Genomic DNA, 22,100 nt, shown 5'->3' with positions numbered 1-22,100 from the left:
ATGGTGTTGGCACATTCAGCTACACGGTGCCCACTTCCACCACACGCAAAACAGGGGCCAGAAACTTTGGATAGACTTAATTCAAAGGTTACCAAAACTTTTAATAACCCGTTGAGAATAAGACACAATCCTTGCAACATAAATTGAGCTAATATCTAAACACAAAACTTCTCACAATGAAGACCCCATCCCAATAAAACTTTTAAGTTGGCAAAGGTGAAATGGATCACATGATCATTGATAGGATTAGTAAGAATTGCATATGGACAATCCAAGAGACATTTTGAGTCCTTGAGATAGGGAAAAAAAATTGAACGTTCATGACATTGCATGAGATAACACTTTTAAGAATTTTGGAATTTTCCCTTCTTTTTTTTTTGAATTTTTAGAGCTTTGCTCATGAATGTAGAGAATGAAACTCAGATATATGATTTTACTCTTGAGATGGTCTGAGCACAATGAAAGACAAACTAGGTGGTGTTTCACACTGGAAAAGACACTTAGCCCAATTTATATAGAAGAATTATCACTACACCTTAATCTAGACCAAAGTAAGCCTAACCCATAAATCAATAAGAGCTTTTGTCAAATGAGACAAAGATTTTTCAGAAGTTATTAGCCATAATAGGAAGAACCTCTGACATCATAGAGGAAGAATTAACCAAGGTTAATCTACAAAATGTCAACAAGTGAGACAGTTAAGAAATGCACAAATTGACAAACAGACTTAATTGATGAGTTGATTGACAAGACAGACACAAGAACAAGAAATGAAACACGCAGAAGAATAACAAAATGGAAGCAAGGCTACTCAACCTGTTTAGTCAAAGGCACATAAGTCAATAGACCATCGAAGATTTTTGCTTCTTCGATTTCCTAAAAGACTTATGAAATACGCAGCTAACTGCTCCTTAGATGTCACCAAGTTTATATCAACAACATTTCTTTTCAAGAATCTCTTAAGAGACAAATGTTTGTTCCTAAACCACTTGAAGGTTAAATATTTGAAGTGTCTATCCAAACAATTAATGCATAATCTTGATCAAAATGCACACCATAAATCAAATTAAGATAATCAAATAGAAGAACAAACCATAAAGCAGAGATGCAATCAAACAAGGTATATGGAGAGCTTGTATTCAATAAAGAGAAAGAAACATACCTTGATGTTGCAATATCTCCAGCAGTCAAAATGAGAGGCATTTCACCATGAATCAACAATATAGATTGAGTGATCAGAATTTCATTATCTGGATAATAGTCTTTGGCAAGTTCAGAGCAATACCCCTTTGTGTGAGATATAATAGGATGCATTCCTAAAATACAAGGTTCACACAAGTAGAATTCAGAAATGAGTACTTGTAATTATTCACATTGAACCATTTGATGAAGAGAATTAGTGTTCCAACTTGAGCAATCATCACACCCAGAGGCAACAATTGAATAGCTTGTCTTGGTGAGCAATCATCACCACCAATATGTTCTTCCCATGTCTATCAACAATTCTATAACTTGTCTTGGAAAAACAGACTTCATGGACCACTATGTCACAGAGTTGACCAATACTAATAAGAGTAGTTGACAACCCAGTCACATAGTAAACATCTTCAAACATAGGAAGTCCAGGAATTTCCACCACTCATTTTCCAACAATCTCGGCTTTGTCTCCTTCACCAAACTAAATCATACCACTTTTAAATGATATAAAAGACCTGACAGCATCTTTGTCACCAGTCATGTGATGAAAGCACCCACTGTTAAAGTGTCAGATGTCAGGCTTACAAAATGATGTTCAACTTTGAGCAATCAAACACTTCCCAAAACCACGTTGAAAACCATTTGAACGCATCTTTACATTTCTTGAGCTTGAAGAATTAACAATAATGGACATTTTGCATACCTTTATGGTTAAACGATCCACTTGTTCCTTTAGATCATTTTTCGTTTCCAGATGTAGTTTTCTACACCAAGGTCTAATATGGCCTAGATCCCCACATTGATGACACTTGAGAACGAATCTAAATCCTAAAGTGGAGTCTACTAAAGGATATATAACAAGAAGTTCCTTAGAAGCCTGCAAGTTGACACCCATAGAACTTGAACTACTTTCATCACAAGCAACCACATCTTCACCATCAAATTGATTTTCAATAACAAATACTTTTTCTGATGAGTCAGCACCCATGGACAGACAATTTAACTTACATGTAGCCTCATTCAATTTAGAAGACATTTTCAAATTATCTTCCCGATACAATTCATTGTTTTCCCAGTAAATGGATGTGTCAAAGCAAACTTTCATGTGTTATCATTAAACTCTGAACATGATCTTCAAGAGAGGCGATTAAGTCATCCTTTTTCATCATCATCACCATAGAATGAGCCTTTTTCATTTAGCTTGTGAAGTTCATCCTCTAACCGTATGATTTTGTCACTCAAGTCTGATCTGAAGAGACACAACCTCTTCTTGCAACACAAATACCTTTTCAGTAAGCTCAACATTATCCAATGTTGAAACACACATCTCATCAAACAAAGATTCATATAAGCTTGACAACTCCTGAGATGATGACACATTAGTATCATCTACCAACACATCTTTTTCACTAGAAGACGTTCCATCAACAGATGCAACAAATGCAACAACCTCTTCTTCATTATCTGACGACTTGTCTGATGACACAAAATCTTGATCATCACTGCCACTGCAAGTGGCCGTCATAGCATTTTCACGTTTCTGAGTAAGAAGTCTAGTGTTGGCACACTCAGCAGCACAGTGTTCACTTCCACCACATGCATAGTAAGAACTAGAAACTTTTGATGGATTTTTGTCTTTCTTTGCTGAGGAATCACTAGATTTTTCACTAGAGAAAAGTTTTCCACAATTGTTTGATGACCCCTCAAACCACTTGACATCTCTTCCTTTGTTTTTGAGACTTCTTCTGAATTGCTTGACAAATAGTGCAAGATCATCCGCAAGTTCACATGTGTCACTTAAAACTTTGTTGTTCTCGATACTTTGAAGACACATGTTTTTCTTTTTTGAAGACACTATCATCCATGTTTAGTTCCATCTCATAAGTAATGAGTTTTCTAACTAACTTTCCGAGCTTAATCTCATTTAAGTGAGTGCTCCATGTTCGACTTAGATGAATGTTGATGGCGTATTATAATTGCGTTGAATTGGATATAACTACGGTTATCTCATTGGACATGCATGCACGCAAAAAAGATAAAGACAGAGAGAGAAACAGAAGGTAAGTTTCGATTCCTTTCTTCTTTGTCAGATTTCATATTCCCATTCCTTTCATTCTCATCCTCCCTTCCCCAGACCCCACCTACCATTTTTTTTTATTAATTTAAAAACAAGTATCCAAAAATCAAAGTCATCCAAAATCTGTGCCTCTTTTGCTTTACTATATATTCTATGATCGACCCAGCTTCTGATCCGCAAGGACTCTAAGCGCCGCGATTTGCATCTCAGATGGCGTCGTCGGCACAGCTCCGGCTCATGTCCGATCTCAGAACCATCATCAATGAGCCTCCCGAGGTATATTCCGATCATGTTAACCTCAAATTCCGATCAAATCCGATCAGAATGACTGATCTCCATCTGGGTTTTTGCAGGGTTGCAGCGCCAGCCCTCTGTCCGACGATAACCTGATGGTTTGGAGCGCCACCATATTTGGGCCCGACGAGACTCCATGGGAAGGTTGTCGGGAGATCTGTTTCCTTTTTTTTGTTGTGTGTTTCTTTGTTTGTTGATTTGGTTTTGGAAAAATTTGATTGTTTTAATGTTAAATTTGGAAAAATTCAGGTGGTGTTTTTAGTTTGAGGTTGACATTTAGTGAACGTTATCCCGAAAAGCCACCTCGGGTTCGATTCACCTCCGAAATCTTCCATCCAAATGGTTAGTTTGATTTGATCAATCATATCTTATCTACTTTCTAGTGAATTGCTTTCTGTATTTATGTGTTCATTTAATTACTAAATTACGAATTGAATTAGTATTTTTATCTACCAAATGTTAGTAATTCGATTCTTATATATGAAATGTTAGCAACAACCGAACTCAAAAGCTTAAGCTTTTAATCTCATAAATTATTAAACAATTGAAGGTGTCAATAACGGGTCTCTTGTAAATTGTAACCGAAGTTATGATACCATGTTAAACAACCACTTCAACATTTCATCTCAGATAATCTTGACGGTATCTAAATTCTAAACCTTAGGTAGTGTTGATCAAGAGGTTAGAGATCAATTTTACTTGTAGACGAGGATTATTCAGTATGGTCTTACCTGCATAGATAGATCAAATGTTAGGTTGTGAACTTAAGTATTTCCACATTAGGAACAACAAAGAAAGTGTCTGAAACAACAATCCATATCGAGCTAACAATGGCGAGCAACCAATGCTCTGTTCTGTTGCATAGCATTTCAATTTTCAATTCCCTAGTTTGAAGTTTCACATGCGACCAAAGAGGCTGAATACATATCCTTGTTTGCAGTACTGCAACCAAACTTACAAATATGCAAACTTATGGTTGTGCGAGGCGCAATTTATCTTCAGTAGTCTTAAAGAGTAAAGACCACTGTTCTTATTTCTCTTGTGATATCAAATGAAATCCTTGGAGGCGATGTTAAGATCCATTGTTAAAAGGAAACACATGACCACTATTAACAATTTATATTTAGATTGGATATAGGGTATGCATGCTGTTCTGCTACTTAAACTTTCAAGAGCATGGCATGATGATGTTGAGATTATTTAACCATCGCCCTCTTATTGTTTTTATGCCCACACATTCCCACCTGTATACATCGATATGTATTTTCCTCGTCATTGTAACAAGCAGAACAGTGGTAGTGGGATAGAGATTTGGTAGTGGGTAAGGATCATATCATCTTTGGTTAAGTTGCTTAAAGATAGTTGGGGTATATCGGTTTCAATACATCTGAGGGTTTCTGAAAATTATTAGTATACATGAGTGCTGGTGAACTGCTACAGAGGAAGATATCTAACTACAAAAGAAGAAAAGAAACCAAGGAATGGAAGCCAAAAGCTTCATATCTTAGTTGAAATTTGAGAGCTTATAGTCTATATTGTCTCTTCAGTATATTGGTTCATGTATTATCAACGTAAACATATTGTATTATTTTTTTTCCCTTGATTTCTAGATTTGTACTCTGCTCCAGTTTATTGACTTGATACAATTCTACAGTTCTACATTTCTGCCTTTTCTTCACCAAGAAAAAGGAACCCAACTCATTACTTATGATGTTTGTGCAGTTTATCATGACGGTACACTGTGCATGGATATAATTCAGGATGCATGGTCACCATGCCACAATGTATCTACGATTTTGACATCTGTTCAAGTAATTTTCAAATCTCACAACTCATTTCCTTCTCTCCTACATTCATATTACATGGCGACCATGTTGGTTAATTTACTGATCAAACAAATTGTTGCAGTCACTTCTCACCGATCCAAACGCTGCAAGTCCAGCAAACCCTGATGCTGCTCACATGTATCAGCATGACATACAAGCTTACAACAAGTCAGTGAACATTTGGTTCTTTGTTTCTCAGTTCACCTGAATCTGTTTATTTCTATGTACGCCTATTTGAACTGACTCTTCTTCGTAATTTGTAGGAGGGTACGCCGTTCTGCTCGTCATTCCATCGAGTCTTTGTAGTAGCTGTTTGAAATTATTCACGTCTACTTTTTTAACACTTTCGGAGAAGGCTTTAGTACTGCTTTATGCCCATCCGCAGCAGCTCGTTTATCTCGCTCGTATTGTTGAATGTAATCATATAGAATTTTTTTTCTCCTGCTCATATATATTATTCAAAGTTGATATCAATCTCGCACATAATAGCAAAGGAATGTAAACATTAGTTAGAAATAGTATCATTTTATTTAAGAGCGTTCGGCTCCACTCATTTGCACTTGTAAAATTTATTGCTTTAGGCCGGTGACAATCAACCCTTATGTCCCTTTTCTCCCTTCCCTTTCTTCCCCCTTTCCCTTCTTGCCCTCCCTTCTTTTCTGAACCTGCGATAGGCTTCGATTCCTGTTAGGGAAGGGTGGAGCTGTAAGAATTTTATATGGAATCAACTTATGATAAAGGAGAAGTAATAGGTTGGTAATAGGTTGGTAATACAAATCAATTAGAGTTTGGATGCATGTAAGGCTACATCCTATAATTGAGGAATATAATTCCAACATGCATTTGAAAATAAGCACTAATCACATATGCTACTATACGATGGGGATTTGAGGCAACAGGAAACTAACCAACCCTGCACGATAAATGGGAGTTGGTTGTCATTGCTTTTATAGGTACAAGAATTTCTTGCTCACAAAGCACATGTTCTGTGATATAGGCTCTATCACCATCAGATTATAAAGGTCTCTTGGTGAGTAGAAGTTCTTCGGTTACTACAATGTCTTCGACAGGTATCAAACTAGTTATATGTTTGCGTGCGCGCGCGTGCGCTTAGGGTTTTCTATTAAACTACTATTTACTCCATCAAGAGTAACTCACCCTTTGTGTGTGTGTGTGCGTCTTGGTCTCGAGTTAGCCACTTTCGAGCTGTTTTCCTGCCCAACCACGGCGAATTAGCCATCGAGAAAAGTACCATTCTCTTCGTCTCGTTGAGAAGTATGGTTTTCATTTTTGAATCACTCGAATTCGTTGAGTATTGAAAAAGTTATGAACGTTTAAAGTTTACCAATTTCTGGCGAGTTTTTCAGTTTTCCCGCAGACTAGTCTCATTTCAGGCTACTTTCAGGCCATCTCCGGCAACCATTGGGCTTCTAAATAGGTATAATCTTGTTCTACACTTTCCTATCTTCATTTTAATAAATTATGGGTCGAATTTGGTTAAGAAACAATTGAGTTACGAAGCTTTGAAAATTGCCCAAACTTCTGGCCAAGAGCTCCGAGACACTTAACAGAGTTTTTAACAAAATGACCAAAATAATGGATGGTGGACAATCTCAGGGACGATTTCTATTGATTTTCAATCTCAAAGACCAAAGTGATGTGTTATGCAAATCTCAAGGACTATTTTGGCTAAAAAGCCAACTAGGGTTTACTCTATCAAGAGTAACTCACCCTTTATGGGTGGTGTGGATGGAGCTTAGTCTTCCACATAGGATTTATGTCTATTAATTTTTTTTAACAAACTATATTTTTTTACACCAACGGGGAGGGAAATGGGCTTAATCTCACAATGGGCTAGCAATAATGGAGTTCTTACCTTTGACGAGAATCGAACCTAACACCTCTCATTTATCCCTCTACTTTGAGGATTTTCGCTCATACTCTCACATTGTCAAATCAATCATCCACCCTTTCACACATCACTACCATCCTTTCTAGATTTGACAGGTCTCATCTCGACATCGATTCACCGTAGTACCCAGGCACCTCTTTGAACTTAGACGACTATATGTTACCACCCATACAAAAGTCGATGATCTCCTTGACTAGATGTTTACACTACTTGACCTTTCTCGGTTCTACTTGGTTCGAGGCATTAAATTTTTCTTTTGTGTATTTGCTTTTGGTTGAGAAATTTGTGGCAACTAGGGTGTTGGAAGCTTATCTAGATCTCTGTGTATTTCTCTTCATTACTTGTGTTGATCTAAAAATCCTCACCTAACGTCGTTTAGACCCTGCCTAGGAGCTAAGCGGCTGGGACTACTCTGATTAATCTCTAAGCTTTTGAAAAATAAGAAAATGGGCCTAAACTGCCAGGACCCGTTAGACACCTGTCTAGATAGTGACTGTCACTTAGGCAGAAAATAGATAACTTTCTTTTTTGCATTTTATTTTTTCAACAAATTGTAAGAGACTGTTGGAGTACTTGGATGAACATTCATTATATGCTTGTTCCCCGTGTTTTCAATATGTTCTAAAGCTTTATAATCTGTATGTCATTTTATTTTGCAATTTATGTATCCCACTATAATTATATATTTTTTTGAAGTATAAGTAAACATTTATTTATATATAATGTAATAATTTTAAATAAAATTGAAAAAAATTGCCTAGGTCCCTACCTAGACGCTTAAGTGCTAAGCTCTTACCCACCGCCCAACTAGCGCCTAGCGCCTTTTAGAACCTTGATTTTATGTAATTTTGTACTGGGTGTAGATGGAAACCTTTACTTATGTGAGATATGTGTAGCATTCTATTGTGTGCTTCAGGCACAACGGTAGCACCAATAGGTCGAGTTTGATTATTTTTCATTAACAATTGATTTTTCTTTTCAGTAAGAAGTAAAACAAAGATCAAATTCAAAAACTTTGTGAACTTCTAAGCCCTATATTATTGTTACATGACATTATTGGTCATAGAGAAGGTTGAATATGTCTTCTCTAGGAGATCATCTTCAGTCAAGTCCTCGTTACAGAACCTAAGAAATGATCAGATTCAACAAACTTCATAATTGTATTCATTCTCAAACTTAAAGTCTTGGATTTGCAAATGTTGTTAGTTGTATCTTGCTTCAAGCAAGAAGATGCCTTTTTGATGATTGAAACGATCTGCCAAAGCGATGCATAAAGCTTGTGGATCTTCCTCAGTGAGGTACTCAATTTGCAATGCATCATGCATGTGTCTTCAAATGAAGATCATGGTAGTGGCTTTCTCAGCTTCACCAACCAGGTTATCCATCTCAGCTTCTATGGATGCTCTAAAATTCTTAGTGGTGAGATGGAGCTTCACATCTTGAACCCGCTTGAGGTAGTTTCTTCCGAAGACCTAAAGTCGAGTTTGTTCAAATTCAACATATCTCTATCACAAGGTAATTGGACAAGACTATGGTTTATGCAATGGAGACAAAATCAATCTATCAAATAGGAGTAGAACATTCATGTTTTATTAGACATATATTGGTTTAAATTTTCATGAAAATTTTAGGTTTTCATGAGTGTCATGTTTTAAGAAAACTTCGGGTTTTCAAGGCATATTTTTCAGAAACTTCAGGTTTTGAAAAGTATATGAACTTCATGTTCATGGGTTCCTGCATGCAAACGCAATATATACAGAAAACATGCAATATATAAAAGCATTTAGAACTACAAGTGTAATTAAATTAAATTAATTAATTAGTTTATCAGACTTCGAGCCCAATGGGGCTTGGGTGGACCAAAAACACTCCAGCTGTTGCAGGGTGCGCTCCTTGGAGAAAAGACCAGTGCCGCCATTTCTAGGGGTTGTGTTTTTAGGTCGGGGACCTTGTGGCGAGTCATGGTGCAACATAGAACCTTTTTTTTTGGGTGACAAACAGTTAAATCTCGACATTCACAATTCAAGAAACCCTCGGATTAAAGTTAGGATTTTCGAAATCCAATGAGATTTGTATGAATCTTGACCAAGATCATGACGGGGACGACATCTGGTCGTCGGGGATCGCAGTTGTGGTGGCTGGGTATGGCTATAGGCCATGCATGCATTAATTTAGGGGTGGATAATGTCGAAACGACGTCATGGGTTCTCAATTCCAAGGGATCGTCTGTGCTCTAGCTTGGGTTTAAGGCTCGGCCTAGCCACACAAGCCGCTAGCCTGGTGCTAGCGTCTCAAGGCTCAGCGGCGAGGCTCGAAGCCACTGCTCACTAGGTTTCAAAAAAGGAAACCCTAATAATTTTTTTTTTAAATTTCTTGCATAATGAGTATATATAATTCAATGCATGATCACAATATCAATTCACAAAATTCATCAATTAATATAATGCATAGACAATTTATGTAGAATCTAAAATTCGTAAATGTAAAGTTGGGTCATGCATTATGGAAAATATTCATGCTATCAAGGCTTAAATGTAAAGTTGGATCATGCAGTATGGTAAATGTTCATGCTATCAGGGCTAAAAAAATATTGAAATCGTTGTTTTGGAAGAACTTGTTTCGTGATGATATTGATGAACGGTTTGTAGCAGAAAGTTCCAACCAGATTCTTTAGCGCAGTAAAAGAGTGTGCTGATAACATGTTATGACCTATTTATGGTAGTAAAGATGAGAGAGAGAGAGAGAGAGAGAGAGAGAGAGAGAGAGAGAGTGTGTGTGTGTGTGTGTGGAGAAAGTGTAGGGATTTCTCTGTGTGTATGAGATGTGGTATTCCTCCTACACAGTGCCTTTATTTATGGTAGTAAAGATGAGGGAAATTCCTTGTCCTCCAAGTCAATATAATTCTAGTAGGGAATAAATAACTAGTAACCAAATTTATCTACAATTTACACAATCACATTTTAACATAATATCTATAACATATATGTTTAATCTGAAAACAATAGTGTAACATGGCATCTAAATCTAACAGCCTAAAAATGTGTACACACTTAGCACTACGGTCTAGTAGTATTTCTCTTTACTAATAAGTGAGAGGTCTTAGGTTCGATTCTCGTCAGAGGTGAAGTTGAACCACATTATTATGGCTGGCGTAGTGTAAGGCTTATCTCACTCCCCCACCCCTTTAATGTAAACTATCGTTTGTTCAAAAAAAAAAAAAAAAAAAAAGTAGTTGTGTAAGCAATGGAATGTAGGTTGACAAAATTTTCAAGTCTTCTGAGTGGTTATTATATTTGTGATATAACAATCTTAGTAAATTTCAATGTTTATTTATGGCTTTAAAGTTAAAAAAATGTACTAATAATGTTAAAGGGGTTTCAATTTCATATCACATTATGTATACTAGTAACTATTGCACATGCTATGCACGTGAGATGAAAGTTATTGTAGATGAAAAAGAGGGATTAAAAAGGTGTGAGGAGAGATAAAGTAAGTAAGTTAAATTACTGTGAAGGAAGGAATCACAGAATTGATTAAGTAAATATTGTAAATTGTTAATTAGTTATTTACTTACTTGTTTTGTATCTTGGCTGCCTTGTTTATAGGCTTTAGTATAGGATCCAAATTAGTGTGCGACCCTATATAATGTTGTAACCCTAGTTCTATCAATAATAAGAAGAAATTCAGCTATTACATTTCTTTAGATGGTACCAGAGAGTTGATCTAGGAAACACAGCAAAACATAAAAAGCCACCCAAGCCGACACAGCCATGGGTGACAAACCAGAAACACAAATAACTTCTTCAGGCATAGCCTTACATCTAAAGTGGGAAAATCCAAACCACCCACTCTATCTTCACCATTCGGACCAGCCTGGTGCAGTTCTCGTACCGCAACCATTAGTGGAAGATAATTATGGTACATGAGTTCAGTCCATGACAATGGCCTTAACGGTCAAGAACAAACTTGGACTTGTTGATGGCACAATCAAGAAACCAAGTGAGGACAAACACGAAGAGTTGCAACAATGGAATTGATGCAACAATTCAGGAAGTGTTATCAATTGTAAGGATGCTCGACAAATGTGGCTTGACTTGCAAGAAAGATTTTCTCATGTGAATATCGTACAACTTTTCCATTTAGAGAATGAAATCCACAATTGTGTGCAAGGAACCATGACCGTGAGTTCTTATTTCACCAAACTGAAAAGTCTTTGGGACGAACGAGATGTTCTATGCTCAATCCCAGCTTGTAGTTGAAACGAAGAAGAAGATTGCTTGTTATGTGGAGACTCAAAAAACCATGAAATTCTTCATGGGTTTGAATAACTCATATGCCACTGTTCGTAGCAATACCCTTCTACTCGAGCCACTGCCCACGGTGAACAAAGCTTATTCCTTGGTTCTTCGTCATGAGAGTCAACTGGAAGTCTCTAATGGGAAAGGTGCTGCCCAACCAGAGGCAGCAGTGTTTGCCGTGAAAACTACAAATCGGGAAGCCGAGTATGAAGATCATGGGACTTGATGCAGGAAGTGCAATAAAACAAACCACACCACCAAAAATTGTCGGGCGCATCTCAAGTGCACATTTTGTGGATGGAAGGGTCACACCTTTGATTTTTGTCGTAAACGAAAAGCGGCTGCTGAGGTTGAACAAGGTCGTCCTTCCAAAGGCAACCAAGTCATGGCAAATGATAAAAGAGACATGTTGCCAAACTTTCCTTTTTCCCAAGAGGATTGTAAGCAGATTCTACAATTGTTAAACAAGAGCAAATCCTCCTCATTCGTCAACCAAGTGGGTAATTCTTCAAACCATGAAAAACTTTCAGGTAAAGCCTTCTCCTTTGTACGTAATGAACAGAAAACCGTTTAGATTTTGGATAGTGGAGCCACAGACCACATAGTATGTAGTCCTACCTTTCTTACATCCTCGAAACCTGTTGAAAACCGTACTGTTGAGTTACCCAATGGATCCCTTGCTACGGTCACTCATGTTGGACAAGTTGTTTTCTCTCCCAATCTTGTTCTTGATAATGTTTTATGTGTACCATTCTTTAAGATAAATTTGATAACCATTAGCAAATTAGCCTATGATTCCCTGTACATTACCATTTTTCTAAAACAATTTTGTGTCATACAGGACCTACGCTCGGGGAAGATGATTGGGACCGGATTTGAACGGGAGGGACTCTATTATCTCGACCCACCAAAGAAAGGAACATGCAACACCGTTACCACCTTACCTTCTACATTTTAGCACCAACGCCTTGGGCACCCATTGCACAAAGTGTCCATGTTATTTCCCTTTTTGCTCAATAAATGTTGTGATTCAAATAAATGTTTCATTTGCCCTTTGGACAAACAAACAAGATCATATTTTTCCTTAAGTTCTATCTCTACTCAGTCATGTTTTGAATTAGTTCATGTTGATATTTGGGGTGGTTATCAAGTTACGTCTATTTCTGGTGCCAAATACTTTCTCACCATTGTAGATGATTATACCCGATGCACATGGGTTTATTTGATGAAACACAAGTCTGACACCCAAAATCTCCTTGTTCTATTCATTCACATGGTAGAAAATCAATTCAACACTAAGGTCAAAATTGTTCGAAGTGACAATGGTCCCGAGTTCAAACTAAACACATTTTACACTCTCAAAGGCATCATTCACCAAACCAGTTGCGTCAACACACCACAACAAAATGGTGTCGTTGAATGCAAGCATCGCCACTTACTTAATGTTGCTCGATCCCTACTCTTTCAAGCCAACCTTCCTAAACGATTTTGGGGGGACGCCATCCTTACTTCGACCTATCTCATCAATCGCACATCTACTCCTCTCCTTCAAGGGCAAACACCATATTAAAAATTGTTTCACAAAGAACCAACTTACACACACCTATGTGTTTTTGGTTGTTTGTGTTTTGCGTCCACCCATGCACAAAAACCTTCAAAATTTGACCCTCGTGCACGTCGGTGTATCTTTCTTGGTTATCCTTATGCACAAAAGGGTTATAAGTTGTTTGATATCACACTTCAAAAGGTTTTTATGTCACGGGATGTCACATTCTTTGAGGACCATTTTCCCTACCACACCTTCACTATTTTTGCTGCACCTAGTTCTTTGCCCAAACTGCCTTCTCCACCGTCACAGTTTGATATGGATGTCCCACCTCCATCTTTGTCTTATGACACGTCTCCTATCCTGACCCCTTCACATGATATGCCTACTGCACCGCCCACCGACTCCACCATAACTCCCATGCATCATCCTAATTCCACCGCTACCCCATTTTCCACCGATACCCCACTTTCCACCGACTCACCATCCACTACACTACCACTGTCCTCTCACCCTTTGGACAACAGCACCCCGTCACCAATACCACCTATCTACCGTAACCTCATTTGCCACGTGGCTGCTATACCACCTGCACCACGACGCGGCACACGCCTTACCAAAACCTCCACCTTTTTGCAGGATTTTCACGTTGAGAACTCTCTCCTGTCCAGACCTGCTCCTTCATCTTCAACGAATGTGGTCAAGTCATCAAGTACCTCTCACCCTCTCTTTCACTTCTTATCTTACCACCGTCTCTCTTCCACCCACAGAGCTTTTGTTGCTAACATCACAGCCATCTAAGAACCTACCACCTTTTTGCAGGCTGTCCAAAATCCACATTGGTGTGCTGCCATGAAGCACGAAATTGAGGCTCTTCAGGCCAACAACACTTGGTCTTTCGTCCCTATACCCTACCACAAACGACCAATCGGTTGCAAATGGGTCTATAGAGTGAAATTGAAACCTGATGGGACCATCGAGCGCTATAAAGAACACTTGGTTACGAAAGGTTACAGTCAGATCGAAGGTGTAGATTACAAAGAAACCTTTGCTCATGTTGCCATATTGACCACTGTTTGTGTCCTACTTAGTGTGGCTACTGTTCGTGGATGGCACTTACATCAACTCGACGTTAATAAAGCCTTTTTACATGGTGACCTCGATGAAGAAGTTTACATGCGCTTGCCTCCTGGTTTCGGACGAAATAGGGAGACTCGAGTATGCAAGTTAAATAAATCCTTATATGGCTTAAAATAAGCTTCGAGGCAATGGTTCCTTAAACTTTCAATGCTCTTAAGGCTGCTGGGTTTCACCAGTCATGGTCTGACTACTCACTATTCGTCCGAAATCGTCAAGGTAACTTCATTGCTTTGCTAGTTTATGTTGATGATGTAATACTAGTCGGAAATAATTTGCAAGAAATTGAGGACACAAAGCAGTTTCTCTCGCAACAATTTAAATTGAAAGACTTGGGCAAACACAAATATTTCTTGGGGATAGAGGTTGCGCGGTCCAAGCATGGCATAACCTTGTGCCAAAGAAAATATGCATTGGATATATTAGATGATGCGGGATTTTTAGGTGCCAAACCTTCAAGATTTCCTGTAGAGCAAAACATTTCTCTCACACAGACAGAAGGAAAGCTGTTAGTTGATGCATCACCATACAGAAGGCTTATAGGAAGATTAATCTACTTGACTATAACAAGGCCGGACCTAGCATATGTCGTCCACATGCTAAGTCAATTCATGGAAAAGCCTAGACAACCACATCTTGAAGCAGCACACAAAGTTCTCAAGTATATCAAAAATGCACCGGGACAAGGTATTTTCCTACCCTCTACAGGATCATTGCAATTAAAGGCATTTTGTGATGCTGATTGGGCTAGATGCAAGGATACGAGGAGATCAATAACGGGTTACTGCATTCAGCTTGGTCAAGCACCGATTTCTTGGAAAACAAAGAAACAAACTACTGTATCTCACTCCAGTGCAGAGGCAGAATACCGTTCCATGGCCACTACATGATGTGAGATTACATGGTTGAAGAACATTTTAAAAGATTTGAAGGTGAATCATCCACAACCAGTCACTTTGTCTTGTGACAATCAAGCAGCCATGTACATTGCTTCGAATCTAGTATTTCATGAATGGACGAAACACATAGAAATTGATTGTCATTTGGTAAGAGAGAAGATTCAAGGAGGAATGGTTCGTACAGTCTACATACAGACATCGGATCAACCAGCTGACATTTTTACCAAGGCATTGAGTTCAACACAGTTTGAAACACTACTTAGCAAGTTGGGTGTGATTAACATACACTCCAACTTGAGGGGGAGTGTTAAGGAAGGAATCACATAATTGATTAAGTAAATATTGTAAATTGTTAATTAGTTATTTACTTACTTGTTTTGTATCTTGACTACCTTGTTTATAGGCTTTGGTATAGGATCCAAATTAGTGTGCAACCCTATATAATGTTGTAACCCTAGTTCTATCAATAACAAGAAGAAATTCAGCTATTATATTTCTTTAGAATTACAATATCACCCTTAAGTATTAAATATCTTATTAAACTTTAACTTAAAATGGACATAATAGTAATTGGTCCTTTTTGGTTGACAAAGAGAATTTTCTCAATAATAATATAGATATTACGTTAATTGTCATATTATATTATCTATCCTCATAATTTATTAATCATCATCTGTGACGTGCATTTTGCCTATAAATCTCTAGCCTGTCTCGATCATAGCTTTCTCTCCTCCTGAGAGTTTTTCTGTCCTTGTGAGAGCTCTTTTCACTGTGTGTATGTGTGAGTCTTCAGATTAACGAAATTGTTCTGCCACCAGCCTTTACTTTGGCAAGGGTCGGTGACAACCCCAGTTTTTTTTTTTTTTTTGGTTTCTCTGTGTTTTCTCCTTATTCTCCAGCTTAATTTTCTCTTACACCTATCCTTTCCTTTTTCGCCCTAGATCAGAAAACCCTCTACTCCGATTGCCCCTCTCATTTTCTCCACTCTTTTTTTTTTACTTTGTTGGTACCATATATTGGGCCTCGTATATTTGGGCCTTGGGCCTTGTATTTGGGCCTCACACTAAAGCCCATACTTTGTAAAAGAGGAGGAGCCCCTTATTCTATAAAAGGGGACTTCTCCCCTCATTCTAAGAGAGGCAAAGAGCCAAGCCTAAGAAGGCTAAGAGAAGCTCTCATTACATTCAGGAGAGACCTCACACCACCGAGGCTCTCCTCTCCCTTCTCTTCTTTCTTTGGGGGACTTCCCCCAAACACTTGTATCCATACACTTACAGAGAAACAGAATCAACTACAGTGTGGACGTAGCCCAAACATTGGGGTGAACCACGATAAAATCCTTGTGTTCTTTGTGTTCTTCGTGTTCTTGAGCGTTTGTGCAGATTCACGGTCGGATTTACGTTGTTCCAAGACCGCTCCGGTTTTGTGCATCAACATTTGGCGCCGTCTGTGGGATTTTTCATCCCTTTATGTCCTCCATCCTTTATCATTTCTTATCCTTCTTTTGGTTCCATCATCCCTTGGCTCACTATCAGATCCATTTCGGCTCCCTTAATCGTGGTTTGTCGCAGATCTACAGAAGGGTGAGTAAAGCTTCGCTCAGGTGCTCGTACTACCACCTTTGTTGGCCTTTGTTAGTCCTACCCGGTGTTCGCCCTTGTCGACGATGTTGCTTGTGGGAGTTTTCTTCTCATGTGCTTCTTTGGTTCTTTGTTTGTGCTTGCCGATGTTGGCGCTGTTGCTAGTGGGATGTCTATTCTCACTGGCTTCTTTGGAGTTCTGGTATGGATCTTTGTGGGTGGTGTTAATGGATGGTGGAGCTATCTTCATTTTCACTCTTGGGGCTTTATGTGTATTGATCTCTAGTGTCGTTAAGAGGTGCGAGGTCGTGTTGGTTGGTTTGTGCTCTGGCAGCAGAATAGGGTTTCAACTGGTAGGGTTTTCGGTTGTGTATTTTATTGTTTTGGGCCCTATTCCCTGTATTGGTTTGGGCTTGTTTAGCTTTTGAGGCCCATTTTATGCTTTGTACTGCCTTTGTTTATGGGCATTCGTTTGTGTAATTCGCTATGTTGCTAATGAAGTTTCAGCTTTGACAAAAAAAAATAAAAATAAAAACTCTAGCCTCTCTCTCTAGTGGAGGGAAGACTGGGTTGGCTAAGTTAAAGCTTTCTTATTAGTTATCATGACGTGCAATGCAAGTACACTTACAGCTAAATATTAACCATACTTAGAGAGTTTTGATTAAAAAATGGAGAAAGCTTCAAACCAAAACTAAAAGAATTTAAGCTAGGGTTGTAAAAACTGATTGCATAAGCTCAATTCAGTTAATGATGAGTGAGGTTTTGACTTCATTATATAGAGATTACAAGATAAGTTTGTTACAGTATAAACATATGGTGGATTACAAGTGAATTCAAATTACAAATATAAACTGTTAGAGTCTAAGAAGAGATAGGAATGTGTTGGTTCTCTATCTGGTGAAAAGTCATTGAGTTATCCAAACTATGACTTTGACTTGGTGAGCAGAACTTAGGTAATTCAAACTGCAGGGATGTGGATTGCTGACCTAGAGTACATGTAGGAATAATAGGTTTATCACGCCCCCGTAAGCTAAGCGAGTAGTGGCGCATAACCAACTTGAATTTCTTTGCGAACAACCTTTTCTCGCACATAGTGATAGTCAACTTCAAAGTGTCTCATCCTTGCCTGATAAACAGGATTAGAAGCTACTGCAAGTGCACTAATATTATCGCACCATAACCTTGGTGGAGAAAGAGAAAGGTGCATGTCATGAAAGATATGGCGAAACCAAGATAAAGTGGCTACCATACAAGCCATTTGTCTATACTCGACCTCAGTGTTTGAGCGAGACACCCATCACCATTTCTTGGAGCTCCAAGAAACGAGATTATCTCCAAAGAAAATGCAATAGCCCCTAGTGAAGCGCCAATCATCAGGATCTCTAGCATAGTTTGCATCGGCAAATGCAGTGAGGATGAGAGGACTATGTTTATAGACAATGCCCTGATCATGAATGGCCTTCAAGTATCGGAGCATGCGTTTGACAGCAGCCCAATGAGCAATAGTGGGTGATGCATATATTGACAAACCTGATTAACAGTGAAAGCTATATCAGGTCTCATGAAAAGAAGATATTGGAGAGCACCAACTATACTTCAAAAATTAGTGTCATCTGACAAAGGTTCTCCTTCATATATACTCAACTTATGGCCAGTTGCAGTGGAAGTGGTGAGAGGCTTTGCATCAGACATTTTGGTCTTCTTGAGAAGGTCCAGGATGTACTTAGATTGAGAAAGATACATGGCAGTGGATGTCCATGTAATTTCCATTCCCAAAAAATAATGCAAATGACCTAGATCCTTCATAGAAAACTTTTGGCCAAGCTATTGAATTTCCATTCCCATAACAAGGATGTCGTCGACATATATTAACAAGTAGATAATTGTGGATCCATTAAAGAAGGTGAACAGCGAAGAATCTGCTACTAAGGCTTGAAACCCAAGTTCTTCAAAATGTTGGGAGAAACATTGAAACCAGGAACGAGGTACTTGTTTCAAACCATATAATGCAATCTACAAACATGTGATGGAAACTGAGGATCCACAAAACCTGAAGGTTATCGCATATAAACTTTTTCTGCCAAATAAGTTATAACCATGTAAGAAAGCATTCTGAACATCAAGTTGTCGGATAGGCCAATTATAGTGAAGTGCAATGGAGAGAATGAGTCTGATTGTTGCAAGAGTGACAACCGGACTGAACATCTCGCTGTAATCTATACCTTCTTGGTGGTGAAAGTCATTTGCGACTAGTCGAGCCTTATACCACTGTATAGAACCATCAAAATGCCGTTTGATCCGATATACCTATTTATTTGGAAGAACATTCATGGATGGAAGAAATTGAACCAAGAACCATGTGCCAGTACGCAAAAGAGCATTAAACTCTTCTCCCATTGCCTGTCGCCATTCGGGATATTTGTTAGCCTATGTAAAACAAATAGGCTCAACCACATCATTAGTTACAGTGGAAATAAACGCATATTTGGGATTAGGTTTGTGGATCCCTTATTTAGCACATGTTATCATAAAGTGAGTAGGTTGAATTGTCCTCTGAGATGAAGATGATGTAAAAGCAACTTGACTTGCATCCGTGGGTCCTAGAGGAATAGTGGGAAGGGTAGGATTAGGGATAGGTAAAACTAAGGGAGGGGTAGGTGAGGCATGGGCAGAAGATGGTTAGGCTAATGAAGTAAGGTTTAGCGAGGGAGGGTTGGCGTTGTTGCGAAGGATGGGATTGGTGGCAAGAAGTTGTGGTAGGATAAGAGTAGGAGATGGTGTGCGGTATGTGTAACATCCCATATCGCCTGTCACGTCCCGGCCCGGACCCCCACCACATCCCGGGCTCGACTCCACCGTAGCACGATATTGTCCACTTTAGGCCCCGACCACGCCCTCACGGTTTTGTTTCTGGGAACTCACACGAGAACTTCCCAGTGGGTCACCCATCATGGGATTGCTCTCGCGCGAACTAGCTTAACTTCGAAGTTCTGATGGAACCTGAAGCCAGTAAGCTCCCAAAAGGCCTCGTGCTAAGTAGAGATGAGAATATACATATAAGGCTTACAGGATCCACTCCCCTGGGCAATGTGGGATGTTACAATCCACCCTCCTTAGGGGTCCGACATCCTCGTTAGCACACATCCGGCCAGGGATTGGCTCTAATACCAAATTATCACACCTCATGTTTTGGGGTGTGACAGTATGGGTGGGATGGACCTATATCTAATATCATATTGGATGAGGAAATAGGGGATGATAAGGACACAGTAGAAATCGATTCTTTATATGGAAATGAGTTTTCATCAAATACAACATGATGAGACAAAAAAATTCTTCATGTACATTTGTCTAGACATCTATAACCTTGTTAATTTAAGGAGTAGCCAAGAAAAACACAACATTTGTATCTAAATTGAAGTTTATTAGTATTGTATGGTCAAAGATATGGAAAACATGCACACCCAAAAACATTTAGAAAATCATATTGAGGAGGTTTGTGAAAAAGTTTTTGAAGTGGTGACTCATCATTTAAGACTTTAGTAGGTAAACGATTTATCAAATAATTTGCCTTATGAAATGCTTCATCCCAAAAAGATGTGGGTAACGATGAATGTGCAAGAAGAGTAAGGCCAGTTTCAACAATATGTCCGTTATTGCATTCAGAAATTCCATTTCGTTCGGGATGATGTGGGCATGTTAAACGATGATTAATACCATGATGAGTCAAGAAAGCCTTGAGATTGTTATTAAGATACTCACCTTCTCCGTCAGTTTGAAATGATTTGATGGTGGTGTTAAACATATTTTCAACCAATTTCTTAAAATCAACAAATGTAGAAAATACATCCAATTTCAATTTTAAGGGATACAACCATGAATATCGAGAAAAATCATCAACAAAGACGACATAATATTTAAATCCATTAATAGAAATAGAAGGAGAAGTCCATACATCCGAATAAATCAATTGTAAAGGAAAAGACAATTTTGAAATAGACAAACTAAAAGGTAACTTGTGACTCTTGCCCATGGGGCATGACTGACAAAAATCAGTGGTTCCAACGCCATTGATTGGCAACTTATTCCTAGAAATTAAACTTTTCAAAACATAGGAAGATGGATGACCTAATCTAGAGTGCCAAATAGAGTTGGACACTTTAGTACCTATGAATGTAGAGACTCCTTTATTGCATGACGAATCAGTGGAGAAGGGGTAGAATCCATTTCTACTCTGGCCGTGGAAAAACATCTTCCCCATGTGAATTCAAAATGCAAGGATTGTATGACTTTGACTTGGTGAGCGGGACTTAAGTAATTCAAACTGCAGGGATCTGGATTGCTGACTTGGAGTACATGTAGGAATAATAGGTTTATCAAAAACCATCCAAATAAAAGCTTATAACTATAACTAAGGTGATTATTCCATAAGCATCACAATGATGCAAAATCGATAGAACTTGTCAAGCCAGCTCTAGCTAGGTAACCTTGCCATCTTATCCATTCATACATGGAAATATCAAAACATGCAATTAACACAGGTTCAGCTGCAGCCTCACAACGAAAACAAATGGCTGGTATATTTCTTTCAAATTTGATAATTCCTTACGTCTAAAAAAAAAGACATGAGCATGTGGGGTTGTCCATGCTCATCGAAAATCTGGAAAAATACAATGACTTAGGGTCAGATGCTAATTAAATCTGCACTTTCATAGCTCAAATTCCAGACCCCACGACAAGATGTTAGAATCAATGCCCTGCATTTCACAATTGTTTCTAGTTACTACCTAATTTAGTACTATTGTTCTTACTGGTATAATATTGTAATAAGCATGTTTGACATGTAAGATATATTTTGAAATCATAGTAACAATAAGACATTAGGATCACAAATTTAGTAAACCAATTACAATTAATTTATCTGTAGAAGAGAAATCAGCGCATGCATAAGAATGTTTACTAGTATTTCCAAACTATATCTTCTTGTAACACATGTTAGAACTTAGAACACATATGTGAGAGCATGGCCAATCATGTACACAGTGATTAGGAAATCACCTGTTATAGTGAATAGAGAGATACACCAAATCACTAATATTATATCAAATTGTTGTCCTACCATATCAAATCTCACCAAATAGGGATTACACAATTTGTTAATCGAGTTAAGACTATTATTCTAGCCATATTAGGCTGCAATATCACTAAAATACCAAGTCAAATAATAAGTACTCTGTTGTAGGCATAATTTACTGAAAAATTATGGAGGCCAGAGAGAGAGATGAGTGCGGCATAAATAGAGAGAAAGAGAGAGATGTGTAATTGTGAGTGTGC

At 38.3% G+C, this 22,100-nt stretch overlaps 2 protein-coding genes across 2 annotated transcripts; one reads left to right on the top strand and one right to left on the bottom strand.

Annotated features, from left to right (window-relative positions):
- The first annotated feature begins 3,228 nt into the window (after nt 1–3,228).
- On the top strand, nt 3,229–5,868 carry LOC114821687 (ubiquitin-conjugating enzyme E2 1-like). The gene is made up of 6 exons (XM_029094785.2): nt 3,229–3,550; nt 3,628–3,712; nt 3,818–3,910; nt 5,291–5,379; nt 5,477–5,562; nt 5,658–5,868. Exons 1-6 carry the CDS (start codon nt 3,485–3,487, stop codon nt 5,698–5,700), a joined length of 462 nt encoding a protein of 153 aa, XP_028950618.1. The 5' UTR covers nt 3,229–3,484; the 3' UTR covers nt 5,701–5,868.
- A 12,195-nt stretch (nt 5,869–18,063) lies between these two features.
- LOC139191834 (uncharacterized mitochondrial protein AtMg00810-like) lies at nt 18,064–18,536 on the bottom strand. The gene is made up of 2 exons (XM_070812860.1): nt 18,407–18,536; nt 18,064–18,296 (listed from the first exon to the last, which is right to left on the bottom strand). Exons 1-2 carry the CDS (start codon nt 18,534–18,536, stop codon nt 18,064–18,066), a joined length of 363 nt encoding a protein of 120 aa, XP_070668961.1.
- Nucleotides 18,537–22,100: the final 3,564 nt, after the last annotated feature.

Source organism: Malus domestica, chromosome 15 (assembly GCF_042453785.1).
Source record: "Malus domestica chromosome 15, GDT2T_hap1".
Lineage (NCBI taxonomy): Eukaryota > Viridiplantae > Streptophyta > Magnoliopsida > Rosales > Rosaceae > Malus > Malus domestica.
The sequence above is the reverse complement of the archived record's forward strand: the minus strand, read 5'-3'. Positions and strand labels throughout refer to the sequence as shown.